Consider the following 17,419-nt stretch of genomic DNA (forward strand, 5'->3'; position numbering starts at 1 on the left):
ATAGCCATTCCAAATTAATGTCCTCGACAAGACAAATATGACACCAAGTACAGGAAAAAGAAGCACTGCAAAAGGGGATGATTTTTTTGAATAATGATGGCTAATATACTAAAAGTAATACGTTTGGAAAATTACAATTGAGGAAATTGAATAGTATGCCTAGTAAACCTTTTCACTGAAATTAGAATATGCCATTAATAAAATGTGTAAAATTGAAAAGAAGAGTTTTCTTAAAAGAATAGCTTTTGGAGATGTCTTAAGAAGCCTTATTTTGACAATGTTAATTGTTGCCTCTTTTTTGATAAATGGATTATGCAAAATTAATTCTCTTGCTATGTAGATCTAATCCACAACACAGGACCACTCTGTCAGAATTTTAAAGTATTTTGAGTTTTCTAATGAATAGATACAAAAAGCCATTCTCAATTAATTTATTAGTTTGAAATTTGAAATTGTAAATCCATCACTGTCTTTATCTACAGTTTCCTGCATTTGACCAAATCCTACTGTAAGAATGCCCGGAGAAAATCATTATAGGATATTTTTGAAGATAGAGTTTTATCATAGTATTCCAAAATGTTAAACAGCTCTTCTTCCGATAGGTTGATTTTGTATTCATGAAGAATCTGTAAAAGACAGAAGCAACTTTAAAATTTATTCTTCCTTTGGTGAGGAAGTAATAAAAACACTGTTATGCTCAAAATTTCTTTACAAAACAACTTCATGATTTAGCCCTATCCTCTCTTTGGTTTCTGAGAATACTAGAAAATCAAATCCTCTTTTTTATCTTTGACTTCCGTGTCAATTTTGGCTCCCTGGAATACATTTCTGAAAATCTGTGTATGCAGGGGGTTTCGTCCACGATCCCAAACAGCACTTGCTTTAGGGGGAGCACTGGAGATGGGGAGCCCCTATGTGTGTAGAAGCAAATTTACAAATAACGCATGTTTAGAGGGCTCTAAGTACTATTAGGAGATGGGATGGAGAGATGGAGTGTCTTCCTTTGTATCCTTCTTGGATGATCTACAGTCTTCACATCCAGGGAAACAGAAGGAATAACACTGTCACTCAAACTGTGCAAACCCCAATGGACATAATAAAGCCCACATGTACTCCATGTTTTTACTTTTCACAGGACAAATGCTTGGCCTATAGGCATACCTTTTGAGCACTTTAGGTATTACCCAGTTTGAACAGGATTAATCTGGTTCACCTAACGTTAAAAATTTCACTCAGTGCATTTTTCAGTACTTTTGCAGTTTTAAATGTTCATAATGCCCTAACATGAAAGCGAGCAGGACATAGCAAGACATTCATTTCTGGTTTCACTTGAACTTGAGAATTTGGGCCCTGCCAGTGACCAGCAAAGCCATTAGTAGTGGTATGCCACACCACTAATCACTGGCTTTCTGGAAAGATCTTATTGCTTTGCAACTCCCTCCTAACAACTCAGCATCTGAAGTTGCTAATGGCCCTGTGCACTTAGTACAGCTGTAAATAGCAGTGTTACTGAAGTTAGGAGGGTGCTAATTTCCCCATTCCAATAAATTTAAGTTTCCTAGGAAATAAAGGGATCTGTACCTTCACGCCTTCCATCTTGTCAATGGCCGATTAACACCTTTGTAGCAGTATTCTGGAACTGGGGACAGCTTCTTCATCTAAGTCCATGAGGTGTTATTGTATTATTTATTTGTTTATTTTAGCCTAGCTTAGGTCATGTTAAAGATGCTTGATTTGCAATTGCTGACAATGCTTTAACTTGGAAAGATAATCATCACATGTCCTAGAGGAATATGACAAATTAACAGGTCTGATCTTCATTCCTACTCCCCTAAGCTTGATGTCCTGAGGCAGTACCCAGGCAGGCAAAAAGCTGTAGTGAGAGCCAGGGAGCCTGTGACATGAAGATTATATGGCTACAGTGGTACTTCTCATCCCCCAGTCTTCACATAGGGACTTAGATTTCAGTTACATGGCTGTGCCAGGAAATATCATGTTCCCACTAATACTAAATAAGTAAAGATTTACAGAGGAGTTCAGTGACTGGTATAATCTAAAGGGGTTTAGGCTGTTCTTTGCAGTGCCAGGCAACAAGCTGGTTTTCTGCAGCTCCAGGGAAGGCAAGCTTCAGAATCACACCCCACGATTACTTATTGCATTTAAGCATTTGCTTGCTGTGATTGAGCATCCCGTCCACCAGTTTATCAGTTCTTTAAAGCAATAACAATACCAAGGGGTGTCTCAATGCACGCAGCATTAAACGAGTTTAGGGACCCATTGTAATTTTTTCTTGCAATTGAATAGCGAATATTCACAATTCGTCTAATCCTAAATAAAACAATGTAGAATACATTGAAATTTGTAAAGATTAAGCTGAGTAAAAACCAGAATCCCCATAGATCTAGAGGAAGAAGCAACTATTAATTCCAGACGTAATATACATATATAGAATACACAGGTATTTGCAATTTGAGGGGATACAAGGTGCCAAAATATTTGCAGAGCTTTTGGATCCCTCCCCTAGTACAAAACTGTACTCCACACAAAAGAGCGAAGAGAGAAACCAGTAATAGAGACTCTCAGATGAGGACTGCTTGGGCCCATTTCACATTCAGAAGGGAACACACCAGTTGGAAGTTTACAGGATCTTGCAGCTACTTTCCGCAAAGGACTAGTTTGGTTCAGCCAACACCTCTATTCTTATGCATTTGTGAAAGCTCTGTATTTAAAGGTTGTATAGGAGCAGACTGCCCAGAGAAGCTGTGTATGCTCCAATTCTGGAGGCATTCATTGCCAGGTTAGATGAGGCCCTGAGCAGCTTGAGCTGATGGGTAGCAAACCCAGTCGCAGCTCGGGGTTGGAACTGGGTGGTCTTTAAGGTCCCTTCCAACCCAAACCATTCTGTGATTCTATGATAGGGACTAAGATTTTCTCTGCTTTATTTATGCTGTTATAGCAGGACCCCACTAAGACCCTCAGCCTGATGAGTGTATAATCATATGTGGAGAAAGATTACCGCAAGTAATAGTCAGAGCTAAATTTACAGAGGGAAGCCAGGATGACTTTATACACCACAGTTCGGTACCATTTTCCAGAAAATTTTCAATCAGGAAGCTCACATTAAAGTACTGCAATTTTCTGACTGTTAACTGCTCAACACAGCTTACTTGTCTGAAATCTGCAACATTTAACAGTCCAGTACGACTTTCATCATAGGATTTAAAAGTGCGCTTCAGCGGTCTCCAACAGTGCAAGATCTGGGGCTGAATTCTCAGCATTGTGCTGTAGAACAACATGGATTGTGGTCCAGGACTCATCTGTCAAAGTTGGATGAGAAAGGCAAGCATTAATGCAATGGACACAACTGGGCAGAACAATAATGCAGAATGAGAAGGTATTGGAAAGTAGTGCTGGCTTAATTGGTGAACTGGCTGCCAAGTACTTGTTTACAAATTATTGCAAGATACTGTTTACATAAGATAATTTTAACCTATGACATTTTAATATTCTTGGAAAGTGCAGATGGTATATTTACTTAATCACTGTCAACGCCCTAACTGTATTATTTGAAACTGATTCTGAAGTCAGTGTCACTTCTTCTCAGATCTGTGTTTTCACTTGTGTTATGCTTGTCCTTGTTTCAACTCCCTCTTTCAGGCATTTTTAATTCCCTGCAGCATTCATTTTCCAGAGTGAAATTTTTGCTTTAGAATGACTGAATGCATAATCCAACTATGGGGGCAGCAGATTTAAGAAAATCAAAACCCCACTCTACATTCTTCCCTATAGCTATAATACCTTGTAGATAGTTTTTTAACACCTCTGCAGTTAAATAGCTGGAACATAGACTTAATTTTCCTTAGGAAATGTCTTTCCTTGTTTTAGCCTGGCTAAGCTCATTACATGTTGCACGCTGAACACATGTGATCTGCAGAAATGTTACTGTAGTACTGCCATGAAAAAGAGACTTTGGGAACCAAAGTCAGCAGGCCTGGAGCCACCTTCAGGGTCTGGATCTGCTCTGCTGCCATTTTATTTCTTTAGGTACATCTCAGGCTTCTCCCTAACACTTGTCATTGGTTACGTCACTTATGCCACTTCTGTGCCAGGCACATGTGATGCTACAGTCTCTACAAATGTCCCATTGTGAAGGAACATACAGAGGATGTTATACCTCTGTTAGGTGGACACAGGCAGACACAGGCAGACGCTGTACTGTGCCTATATGTGTTGTAACAGGCGTGGTGGTCAGATACACCACTGCTCTGTGCTCTTGGTGCGTTCTGCCTTCAGAATACGTGGCTGAGGAATGCATGGATACATGAATAATGCAATTTCCAACCCCAAATACTGAGTACTCTTGTGGGTTGAAATAAGGGAAGGAGCTTTTTACAGCGAATGCAACTTGGGTTATTTTCATAGCGTGGAGGCTTGATGCTTCTGTTGAAGCCCTAGGCCATTGATTCCCTCAGGCTTTAGAGAAAGAACTGTGCCTATGACATAAAGGAAAAGTTTATTATTATTATTATTACCCTTATTAATTATTATTCCTTTTGATGTGCATCTGTCTGCTTATTAGATGGAATGGGGTGAACAATCAATGAGGTAATTTCACTTTGAATATTACATTATAGAAAGATGCTCAAAACATGGACTGAGACCTTCATTGCATTTTCTGAACAGAACAAATAAAATGAAGTGATTTGAGACAACTACATAGGGACTCAAAAATTCCTTCTTTATCTACTCCAGTATACCGGGATGAAATTTTACAGCATCAAATTTGTGTATAAAGGAAACCTTATGTAAGTTAATGAGGTTCTTTGATGCAAAACTTAATAGTTCTACCTTACTGTCCCTACTAGTAGTGAATACTTGATAATTCCTAATGTATTTCTTCTTACCTTGGTAGCAATCTGTTCATTTCACATCTGAAAACAGTTCAGTAATGTAATTTCTCTATAAAATGCTGCTACTAACCATATCTAAACTAATTAGGCACAGTCAAAAACAGCTCACTTGAATGAGCAGATTTGGATTTTGGCACTGTTCCTACTACATAATTTGATCGGGACACTATTGCCAGTGCCTTCCTTTCTGGGCCTCTAAAGCCAGTCTTCTACGCTTCTTTTCATCTTTCCTGCCTTAGATCACTACTATAGGCATTTGTCATGTCCTGCCCATAAGGGCAACAGCCTATGGCTAACTGTTTTGCTAGACCTCTTTTGTCTCTTGGGGAATAGGTATGTGTTAGGAGGGCAGCTGCATGGATACAATGCGCTTGACCAGTCCTGCTATAAAATGATTTTAGTGACTGGTAACAGTGGTGCCTCCATACTTTTCCTACAGGGCTGAGCATGGGGCTGGGACACAGCCTGCTGAATGACAGCCATCCCATGACACATCCACAGCACTTTTTATTCCTAAATTGATTTTTATTTAGTTCAACAAAAGCTCTTAAAACTTCAGGTCCTATGTTTTCTTCTGATAGTAATTATTCAAATTTTAGCACATTTAGCCAATTTACCATCTAACTTGGATACACGGGAGCATGATCACAAGGAGTTAGATCCTCATACTGAAGGGGATACCAAATGAATACCAGAAATTAATATCATGGGATTAGACAAGAGAATGCTGGAATACTCTGTCACTGCAGCAGAAACTGAAAGAAATGTAATTTTGATTTTTATAAGCATTGTATGTACCGGTTTTTGTGGCTTCGGTATAATCACTCTTTGTAGCAGTGTGCTTTTCTGTGGTTTTAACAACAAGATACAGCTCTGGAAGAAGTCATAGTATGCAAATTTTCCATTTTTCTTGATATCGTATTTTGTTGTTATTTGGTTAATTTCTTCTTTGCTTAAATCCAAATGGAACTTCTCTGCTATAGCTGAAATAATAAAGAAATGCAGAAATAATATTTACTTTGTCACTCATAAAAATAGACAATCATGTATTGTGTTCACAAGTTTTAGCAGGGATATGTTGACGTGTTCACTTTCAGTCACTTCTGCATAAATACATTCTACAGCCATTGCTATATGTAGGTATATACATATGCCTAAACTTACAGAGACAGCTGTTCACATTTCACAGGGCTTCAGCAGACTAATAACATGTTACTTTGATTTTAAACGCATAAGAAATATGCCTTGATACTGACTGTAATTGATTTTCTGATAAGCTAACATATTTATTTATTTTTTACCCAGGATTTTACATTTGATTACACAAGTGTACGTTGTGTTATCACACATGTGGATGGATGTCCTAACAAAAGCACAGAACACTCTCTCAAGAAGAGAACACAACATAAGAGCAGCGTAGCTCAATTCATCTGAGGGTAAAATCCAGGGTCCTTTCAAATCAAAAGGTATTCAGCTGTCACTACCAGAAAAACCAGAAGCACATGAAAAATCACAAGGAAAAGACTGGCAAAGTTATTCAAACATCATCAGGAACACTACGGGCAGTGTACTAGGAAGGTGAGGAGATGACTTGTCTATGAGCCGAAATTATCAACAAGCAAAGCCATGTACTCCTTTTCTAAGTGGCAACTAATTCTAAATAGGAACAGGATTTTATTGCACCCAAAGCTACAGTAAGCTATTCTGCACTGCACTAGCAGGGTGGGACCTGGAGCAACCATGCAGTGAATGCCACATGACTGAAGGCCAGATGTCCTATAGCCAGAACACCAGAAAGAAAACAGAACACATCTGAGAATGAATAAAGCACTTTTCAGATGGTAACAAACCTAGGAAGTCGGACACTGGGATTTCTCCTATCTTGCTGACATCCTTCTCTTGACACAGCTTCAGTATGTCTCTCCAGGAACACCGGATATTCTTTCTTATCTTATTTTCTATTTCTTCCCAGTTAGGGACAGGTGCAGAACATTCTGTTGTTGTCTGAGGATGGCTGGATGCTGATGTCTAAAACCGAGAGATAACAGTAATTTGTCTACCAAGTCTTACTGATTTTGTAGATAACCAACCAGATGACAAATCCAGTTTCTGGCCTTCCAGCATTGAAACTAATGCACCATCTGAACCACTTCTGATTTGAATTGTTTTTGCAAAACTGTAGGTAGAAATGTTAGAAAACTCTTAGTGTTGAAATGACACTATTTGCTTACTCAGCCTTGACCGCTTTTTAAAAATTTATCTTACTTGTAAATCATTTACAGTTTCTCCAAACTTTTTATTTTTAAATAAAGAACAGATACTGTATTTAGAAAAGCTCTGTAATACCATGTTAGAACAAACAAAATAATGAAAAATCACTGAATAATTCAATAACGGTGCTTTGGTTTCTTACTGAGAAAACTCAGTTCTGCGGTCTCACAGGCAGAGCCACAGAAAGAACAATGTGAGAAGATCCCAATGCTTAGCATCTTTTTGACTGCTGCCTCAGCAGTACTTTGGGTGAGCTGGATGTATAGCCTCAGCCTACTTCTATATGCTGGGTGCACAAGCCATAGTTATGGTCCTAGGTCCAACAAGTAATCTCATATTTTCTGAGATCTCCCAGAGCTCCCACAGGAGTCTCACTGGTGCAGGATTGATGAGGACTCACATTTCCATGCAACGAGTGCCACAGAGAAGAATCTTAATAGGTGTTCAGGCTGGCTGGGTCTTCCTAAAAGCCATACATTCTGGGAGACTTACATTCCTTTCCTACGGTCTTGCACCATCCAATCTAGCATTCACAGAGAGTAATGAGAAATTTTCCAGTGCTTTCTCTGAGAACTGGATCGAAGCATGAAGGACACATGCTAATAGTCTGGCTTCTCACAAAAGAACCTACAGTTAATGCAATAATTGAGCTAGCAATGGGCCTATGTTTAGATTTACCAGCTGTGACAAGTTCTTTGCATCTTTAATTTGCTCAATCTGTTATTTCTTTTTCAGTAGTTAAACATCTCTATGTTGAAGTAGTCAGAAAACTCAAGCATTTTATAGGACTTTAATAATTTTAATATTTTATTTTTCTTTTGTAGGTTTGGTCGTAGTCAAAGAACATGGTACAAGCACATGCAACTCCACAAGTGGATATCAAATATTTTTTCCAATAATTATTTCTTAACATTTCTGTCAATTCTGCCACTAGCATAAGAGGCCAGAACGGCAATTGAGGGGACCAAAGTGCAGTACTAACATAGTAAGTATAGATAGGGATGCCAAAGTGGAACAAGACTGCTCCCTTTCTCATGAAATTCTCTCATCTGTCTTGGATCAGTGGTCTTCCTAGCAAGTCTACCAATCTGACTCTCAGCCATCAGCAAATATAATTCTGGCATCTGCCAGAAAGCAGAGCAAGACCACAAGAATGTTTTGCACAGGCCAGCAAACTGCAACTACCAGTCCTGCCTGGCTTTGTCAGGCAACTGCTTACATTTTTTTATGTTGCTTTGTTGCTTTTGCAGCTGTTGGGCTGTTGTAGTTTGGGCAGTTCACTTTGTTCTCAGAAATGTGACTGTACTTAAACAACAAAAGAATTTTTGCCATATAGATCTGGTGGATATGTCCAAGCTAAGAGCAGGGAATGCTATTGGTATAAATGGATATGCATGATTTGACTTCAGGGGAGTTACTGATTAGCCCAATTTTTGTCACTGTAACACAATTATTTTGCAAGTAACCCCATTTGTTTATTAACAGCCTCTGTGCCGGATCTCATGGGCAATCAATAGAAATACTGCCACTAAGTTCCAAAACTGTTATTTTCAGTCTATGCACAGGAATGAAAATTGATAAAATTCAGAAAACAACCATACTTACACTCTTCTGCCCCACTAGAGAAGATGATGTCTTGGGATGCTCAGGCTGAGAAGATGCACCGGTAACTGGCTTGGTAGAAGTCTCAGGACTGGTAGCACTGAGAGTGGTTGATGACATTGTTACATGTTCTGAGCTGAATTTCTTAAAAAATTTCTGATATTTCAATCATCCACCAACATCGACATCCACCGTGTTCCAAAGATTTTCAAACTGATGAAGAAAGATAACTGCTGTAAATGCTAGCTTTACAAAACCAGAATCCTCTAAGGTACTAAGGATATGACAAAGTATATTGAAAAGGAAGGGAGAGGATGATTTGGAACAGAAGGAATCCTAGGGTCCATCTTATTACAAAAAACATTAAAAATCACAGCTTCTCTACAGAAGCCTGAACAAGGCTGGGAAAACAATGAAAAAGGGATTTCTGCAGGACATTTTTTAATTGAATTTGGCCCTCGGTGTACGTTTAGACTACTAAGTCTTGTGATTAGACACAGAGATTAAGCTGCCATATAGAAGAATAATGTTTTATCATGAGATGTAAATCAAATCCACAGTGCACATGTATCCTAGCTAAGTACCATTGCGGCAAATTTCTCATGCTATCAGCTACACCTAAGTTCTGCAACCATCTCAGTAGGCCACTAAGGTTCTTCAGTTATTGTATTTGCATCAACAAATTATTTCACCCTGAGGGTATAAAGGAATCAGCAGGAAAGAATATAGCAGAAAATCTTTACAGCCTTTAGAATCACATATAGTTATGATAAACTGCTGAGAACCGTATCTGTACAATACAGACAGCCTATAGAAGTCCTGGGAGCAGCTGCTGGACTGAAAGCATATGTGGAGATAGGGTGTCTGCTTGGCACAAAGCAGGGCAGGGCAGCCCTGCTCTCTGAGTGATGCATGGCTCTGTAAGGACGAGGCCAGGCTGTTTTTCATTGAACAGCCCTTCATTCCATTAGTAGCTGCACTGAATTTAATAGGACTACTCACGATATAAGCTACTAATCAAAGCAGGGATTATCACAGTCTGCCCTTAAATGAGCTGCACTCATTTTGCAAGTGTTTCAAGAGTCATCAGTATGCCTTTTTAGGGTCTTCATTATTGATTTTTAATATAAATCTAATTGGGAACCTCAGATTGCTTTTGATTTGATCTTTTTCGGCAGAGACTTAAACCCTAAAGGAAACTAGTCACCTCTTTGATGCATGAGCCAAGTTGCAGTCAAACTTCAAAGGGCAAAGGATACATTTTGAATTTCCTTTCAACTTTCCCCCATTGGCCTGGCTGCTACCACATTATGAATTATAAACAATTATATTTTGCACTTGTGATTACACTTTGCACTTCATATGAGGATCTCAAAGTGTATTACAAACTTCAATTAAATACAACAATACCCTGATGAGCTGGGTTAGCTATAGTTAGAAACTATTTCAACACTCAACGAAATTTGGGGGTTTTGGGGGATTGCAAGTAGTTCAAGCACATCAAGGTAGTTCAAGCAGAAAGGAGAAAAGTGCCTGTAATCAAAAGGGGGGTGTCAGTTGGGAAGATATTAATCAACACCCCATTTGCCCCATCTGTTTGTACTTTTTACGAGAAAGGTCACAAAAATTCAGAAGACCAAGAAGCTAAATTTTAGGAAGAAAGTCTTCAGCTGCGACTTGATATAGATTTCTTAGCCTTGCTAGCAGCAAACAGTAAGTGACTGTCATCCAGAAAAGGATAAAAGACGACGTTTTCTCTGAAGTCACCTAGAATATGGTTGCTAGTAACACTGTTGTAACAACTCTGAGCAGCTATTACAGCCTGAACAGCAGGGTTTGGTTTAGCAGTGGCAAATCCTGCACCCAGATTGGAAGGCTCTCCTGGAGCATCTTCATATAGCTATACGTAGGCATATCCTTGGGAGGCCTGTCAAAATCGAAATATTTCTGAACATACAGGGCTTGAGTCTCACAGAGAGGCTGCTGCTTATATAAATGAGGCTCGTCAGGCCTGCTTTTCATTGCTATTATGGATGACAGTTTCTATCAGGAAGTTTTTTCTTAACTTGTCTGAGGTTCTTTCAAAGTATAAAATAGCTCCTCTGTCCCTTTGCTTCCTCTTGACTGTAAAGTAGACAGGATCTTGTCTGGAGGACTTTTCAGCAGGAGATGCCTGCCTTACTGCTTCCAAAAAGGAAAGAAACAAGAGATTCTTCACAACATGGTTGGTGTATGTTTGCTCTCCTGTCTTGGCCTGGTCTCAGCCATAAGTCAACCCTGGCTCTTCTGCTCAGTGCTTCACAGAGATGAGGAAACAATATCGCTAAGTTTTCTCTTCTGCTTTTGTCTGGTTTGGAAGCTCAGGATTCACAAAGCCTTAGTAGTTGTGCTTGGTGCCTCACCAGCAGTATGACTACCAGGGCTGAAGCACACAGATCATTTGTTCTTTTATATTATTTATATTATTTTCAAGGGTGAAGCAGAAAATATTTTGCTATTTTTATTTTATTTGCTAATTTACACATGCATAGCAGTGCCCAATAATACCGAAGACTGTACAGTCTCTCTGATGTAATTACAAGCAGGCCCCACTCCTATCTGCAATTTGTAGTCACAAGTGTTGGTGAGAAATACAGAGCCAAAAAATAAGAGCACGTATCTGCAATGAGCAAAGTACAAAAATAATTTTCTGGCTTGTAGACATGCACAAGACTTTGGAGATTGTGTCCTGTCTTTCAGTTTGCTGCCAAAAAACACTGACACAGTCACAGGCATGAAGGCTGGAGTGCTGTTAAGTAAAACCTTGTAGTCAAGGTTTACTCTCTCTTCTTTATTATTCACCTTGTCTTTGGACCAGCAAAATTCAAAATGAAACAGCATTAGCGAAGATAAAAAATGACTGTTTTCACTGTTAGCTCAGTAGAAGCAGAATCTTAGCAAAGACAAAAATATCAGGTTCCTTGAGGTTAGCACAGGATTAATCAAGTGGATTGTAGTGTCAGATTCATGTCATGAGTCCAGTCACTGGAGCTAAATTCAAGGTTACGTAAACCCTGCTGGTGTTAATCTAGGGGAATCTTTAATTCAGAAAAGTAGCTGAGAGATGGCTGATCAATGTCAAATACTTGCCCCTTTCTTTGTCCAAAGAGGGCAGAACAAAATATCTACTGAGAAAAAGGAATGTGCATTAGATCCCCAGGGAAGTATTCTCTGTTCTAGGCTGACAATGCCTTTTCCCTCCCATCAACCCTTGAAGTGAATTAACTTAAAACTGTAAAAAGAAACTTTTAAAATAGCAAATACACAGATGAGGAGCTGGGCAAAGAGAGCTGCTGCACTCTCAATTCACACCTTCATTATTAGCAATAGCATCTTCATGACCTTGCTTTGGAAAGCCTCTGATTATTATAGTTCACAGCCACAGTCAGAGATAAGGAAAAAAATAATCTCACACAAGTGTAGCAAGAAATGTTCATGGGATAGTCTTAAAACATTTTCATTTCTTCCAAACTGTTAAATCTCTATCCTATACACAATAGCATTCAAACACATATCTATAGCCAGAGCCAATTTACCTAGCTGTACACTTAAATTAGCAATAAAAAATAAAACAGTTGTCTTACTTGCTCTTCTGTCAGATGCTGAAAATGTTGGTTACAAATATTCCAGAACTCCTCTTTTGATATTGTGTTATCTTTTGAAGAGTCAATATCTTTAAAATCTCATGCAATCATGTTCAAGCGAGCGGTTGCTACTTCTGGTATCCGTGAGAGGATACCTCTCTCTGACGGCTCCCAAGAAAATTTAGGCAGAATGACTTTTTGCCCTTCCTCAGTCTAGACAAAACATACACACAGAATCAGTAATGGATCTAGTGAATAAATTATAAATCATGGTGTGGCACTCAGCCAGCCGAAGAGAGAGGAGTCCACAGAGAAGGCGGCCTTGGAGATCCCGCAGGCAGTAAAACCTGCTTCCAGGAATTCTGGCTTATACCACAAAAGAGAAAAGGGGCTATGCAAGTAGTTAAGGGGAAAAATAGACTCACTATAAACGTGATCCAACTGGTGACAGGCCAACAAAAGCACAGAATTCCAAGACTGATCTAAACTTTTACAAAGGTCTAAAAAATTGGGTGATTTTACAAAGAGGGCTATTCTGCTAATGCAGAAAAAGGGAAGTGGGCGCTAACTAGCCCAAATATCCCAAACGTATTCTTCTCATCTGAATAGTTCTTAGCACACAGTGAAAATCTCTTTGATTTACAAGGCACTTCAGTCCTGAAATGAAAGAGAGGGCAATTATTTCCCTTTCATTTCTAAGTCCCAGGTATATTCACTGCGGTCCTTTTTAATCTGGTCATCCACAGTAGGAATATGGCAGCTAAACATTGCAGCTGAAGACTGCAAAAGTACAGAATGTGTAAGGGAAGAGCAGAGAAGTGTGTTAAAGCTTGCACAAGGTGTGTACGGATCCTATTTTCCATGTGTTGCTTTCAAACTTAATGCCAGTGTGCTGCCTTTAAAATCTAGCACCAAAGCTTATTCCTGGTAAGTAAACTCCCATTATGCATTCTGCAGTGAGAAAGTCTACATTTTGAGTAAATGCAGTAAAAGGTCATAAGGCAAGCAGAGACAGAACCTACAAAATACAGTTGGTTAGAATAAACCGCAGAATGAAGAACTGCTATGCTTTTCTACAGACATACCTGAAAACACCAGAAGTTTCGCTGTGCATGCGAAAAACTACATAAAATTAAACATCAATGAAGTCTATTCAACATTTGCATTCTGCCTCCAATAAGCCTCAGTTTTTAAAATGAAATGAAGATTTACTCATAAAATTAGTCTCAGGAACGGCACAATAATAGTAATTAAAAAGCAGTATCAGAAGTTTGAAAATGCAGCTACTTATTTTCAGGAACGGAAGCCAACCTCCCACCCACCAGCACTGTCTAAACTAAATATGTAAAATATGTTGGAAGTAAAGTTTTCCTAAACACGAGTGGTAGCCATTTTTACTGCATGGTGGTAAGAGGTTCTGGTTTTAAAAACATAATAATCTGCTTTTGGTTCAAAGACACAAAGACATTTCTTTATAGCACGTTGAATGTTACTACTGTATTTTATACCTCCGTATTTAAGCGTATAAGCTTTGCCACCTTCTTGCTCTATGCAAAGCAAAATTCCAAAGAAGAAACAGATGGCTTTTTGGTCCTGAGCTCCTGTTCCCTTGTCACGCCTCACATGATCGTTATAACTGAATGGAAAAGAAAATATGTTTCCTACAGAACCGCGAGAAGCCTGCCTCTCATCAGAAAAGACTCCCTTATTTTCAGATGCAAATAACATGTTTCACAATTAACCACGCTTTACATAAAACACATCTGCAGGATAGGTATTACAGCTGTGCTGCTCAGAGAAGAAACGCAAGAAGTGGAACTGTGCATGCAGGCCCTTTCTGTTGTCAGGAAATGAAGACTGCCAGGCTCGGTCCAGCACAGGGTGCACCCTCTGCATGCGGACTACCTCTGCTTTTAATTATTCTAACGAAGCCAAAGACTTAGGGAAAGTATTACTGCTCTGCAGCCCTTTAAAGAAATACAGTTGGAAAGTGGGAGCTTTCCTAATTTATTTAATTTCAAGAGCTTTCTGTTTATTTCATAAGACCTGGTACTCTTTGATCTTAAAATAACTAGAGAGCCAATAAAAAAAAAAAAAAATCACTTGCGCTTCTTGGAAAGCATAGCTCAAAGACTAGAAAACCTTTCATATTAATTCATTTTTTTACGTTCATCTACTACATTCAAATAATGCATTCAGTGTATGCCATCAACAGCTAAAATAACCATCTTTGGTTGAAGTAGCAGTGCTGGAGCCTAGAATTTCAGACTCCGGCCTGGGCATCTATGTATTTAAATGTCATTTCTGCATCTGAAACAAAGCTTACACGCAGCACAGTCCTTAGCTTCTGTCTCACTTTAACCGCACGACTGAGATGGAGTAACAGAATTTGGGGTGCCTTCAGAGGATCATGTAAATTCATCTTCCCCTCCTGCTTCCAGTGAGAGAGATGAGGCTTTTCTCTTGGGCGGCTCTATGTAGATCACTAGCTGTTCAAAGCAGGGCTGCATTTTTCTTCTTTAGAAAGTTCCCTGCACAGTCTCATGTCCTTTTCTATAAATGGCATAACTATGCTGATTAGTAATAAAAGAAGGCTCTACCACCCACACCTGCTCAGCGAAGCTCCATCCCTGCAGCTCCTTCTTGTTTCTGGGAGATTTTTCTATTAAGAAAAATTTTAATTATAAAGTAAATCAGAACATCAGGATAAATTACAACTTCTCTGGTCCTGTCACATGTCTGACCTCTCCCCTTTCTGGGAAGGTTCAGAAAACAAAGGTCTTGGGAAACTGCTTGTGTAAGAAGCCTCTTGTATCTCCCCCGAAAAAGGATGCATTTCCTCTTTGTAAGTGAGAATGACCTTTGCCAGAAGTAATCATCCTTTTGACAATTTACACAGTTGTTGGGGTTTCTGTGCTTAGCCCACGGGCCTGTCCCTTACCCTCACAAGAAGTATCTTCAGGCCAATTTCCATGAACGATGCTCCTGCCTGGTATGCGGCAGCCACGGTTAGTTGCCTGAGTGGGGGTTGGTGTGGAAATGCATTTTGTTTGTATACTCAATATAATCAGTAACTCACCGGCCAGCCAATTCTACCTTTCAGATTCTGATCAAAAAGCTCCAGTATTACAGAGAGGGTTGTTTTTTTATCACTGGCATGTAAGTGGAGTTGTATTTTCATCTGGTGATGATCAATCTAGCTCCATTAACCTGAGTGCTGATTTAAGCCGGCTGATGATTTGATATCTGGTGTGCAACAAGAGCTTACAATAATAAACGCAATTATAAATAAAAGATGAAAACTCTATTGGGGCTCATTTTGTAATGCACTATTTTCCTCTTGACCAACAGTTTGCAACAGACATACGCAAGTTTTGAGGTCACATTTGTGGGGTAAAACACTCTCTGTAGTGTTTAGCATTTGTAATGGCATATGATGATTTGACAAAATGATTTAACACAATGCTTCTGATTACTTGCCAACTTGATCTTGTCTAGAAAAATGCCACTATCCTCTACATGTAATTAAAATGTCTGCTGTATTAAATAAGCCTAGGTAGAACTGGATAGAGAACTAGGAGCCACAGTGAGAATTCCCTACTCCTCTGCGTCCCCAGCAGTGTCTAGCCCATCAGTAGTACATCTGGTGGCCCAATACTGTGTTCCCAAAACCATTACCCCTCCTTTCTCCTTTTCCACTCCTCACGGTAAATACAGAGTGAAAGAAAGGCTTTCATTGCAAAGAACAGTTCATCATTTTAAAATCTTGCTTTCCAGCCTTAAGTAGGTGCACAAGCATCATGAGGGAAAAGGGGTAGAGCAGGGATGAAATTAAAATTCCAAAATACGCTGGCTCTAGAGTGCCAGGGTAGTTTGTCTGGGATTTTATTTCAAGAAATAAATTTTCTGAGCTGCTTTGGTTGTGGTATCCTCTAAGTATATTGTTGGTTTATTACTCAGAGTGGAGAAGGAAAGGAAGGTACAGCTTCGGGGTATCTCAGCTTGACCTGGCCTCTTTCTTCTCTCTACTGGACTTGACACAGGTTTACTTAAGTTCTCAGCAAATCCCTTGACAGCCCCAGCTCCAGGAAGGCCATCTGACAAAAAGCAGTTGATCCCATTCCCTCCTCCCCTCATATGCAGGTGTGCCGGTTTGCTGATTTTGTGTAAATCCTCGCTGTTGTAGACCTGACCAGCTCTCTCTCTACTATTGCTTTTAATACACTCTTTAGTCTTTTCCCTTGCATAACTGAAATAGCTCACAGTGGGGAAGGACGTGTGAGTAAATTCTCTTTTAGCAGGGGGATGTCTGATTCCCAACTGCAGTTTGCGTTAGACCAGATTGCATTTTATTATTTTAATACAGAAGAGCTCCACTCAGGTCTTATTAATCATTAGACTGGCAGGTAAGCTTACTCCCAGCTCCAGAGTCTGGACTTTTACAAAAAGTCCTCTGAAAGCCCACTGGTGATTAATAGCATCCCACCCAAGACAATGTCCTCTCTGCCTCCTTCCTCCTTTTTCAGCTCTTCTTCTTCATATCTTCTGTAAGGTTAGCAATATCAGGGCTAAGTGACATAACCACAGTTCTTTCTTGCCTGAATATTAAGCTGCAGTCATACGGCATAAAGTATTTCACATTTCTATTATTTCTTTTATTTATAGTTCTATTTTCATGTTGTGTAGCCCTAAAAGCTCTACAGAGCTGTAATTCAGTGGGCATCCTGCTCGTATAAACCAGATTAGACATACAGATGCCATAGACTGTATTGTAGAGAGTTAATCAGAATGTAAAGCTTATTAGCATATGTCAAAGCCATCAAAAGATCCACGTGATGCATATAATATTTAGAAACAATTTCCACAAGATTTTAGCATCTCCTCTTATCCAGCTATTTTCTATGCAAAAAATGAAAAACCATTCTAAACCTGTATGGTTTTTGGGTTTGTGAATGTTTGCCTTTGTGGTTGTGGGCTTTATTTATGAGGTGCCATGTGAGACAAAAGTCATCC

The 17,419-nt window shown here is 39.3% G+C and overlaps 1 protein-coding gene across 5 annotated transcripts in view; it reads right to left on the bottom strand.

Moving 5' to 3' along the window:
- Positions 1 to 421: 421 nt before the first annotated feature.
- Positions 422 to 17,419, bottom strand: part of EFCAB6 (EF-hand calcium binding domain 6) — a 108,472-nt gene continuing 91,474 nt past the window's right edge. For all 5 annotated transcript variants that reach the window (XM_090147046.1, XM_090147034.1, XM_090147039.1 and 2 more), the window contains 5 exons: positions 8,787 to 8,996; positions 6,761 to 6,938; positions 5,709 to 5,893; positions 3,168 to 3,317; positions 422 to 626 (listed from right to left, as the gene is read on the bottom strand). In XM_090147046.1, the coding sequence (XP_090003172.1) occupies positions 504 to 626; positions 3,168 to 3,317; positions 5,709 to 5,893; positions 6,761 to 6,938; positions 8,787 to 8,903 (753 nt within the window). In that variant the 5' untranslated portion in view covers positions 8,904 to 8,996 and the 3' untranslated portion in view covers positions 422 to 503. The remainder of the gene's footprint in view (positions 627 to 3,167; positions 3,318 to 5,708; positions 5,894 to 6,760; positions 6,939 to 8,786; positions 8,997 to 17,419) is intronic.

The sequence above is a fragment of the Phasianus colchicus genome, chromosome 1 (genome assembly GCF_987193195.1).
Source record: "Phasianus colchicus chromosome 1, bPhaCol1.hap1.1, whole genome shotgun sequence".
NCBI classification, from domain to species: Eukaryota; Metazoa; Chordata; class Aves; order Galliformes; family Phasianidae; genus Phasianus; species Phasianus colchicus.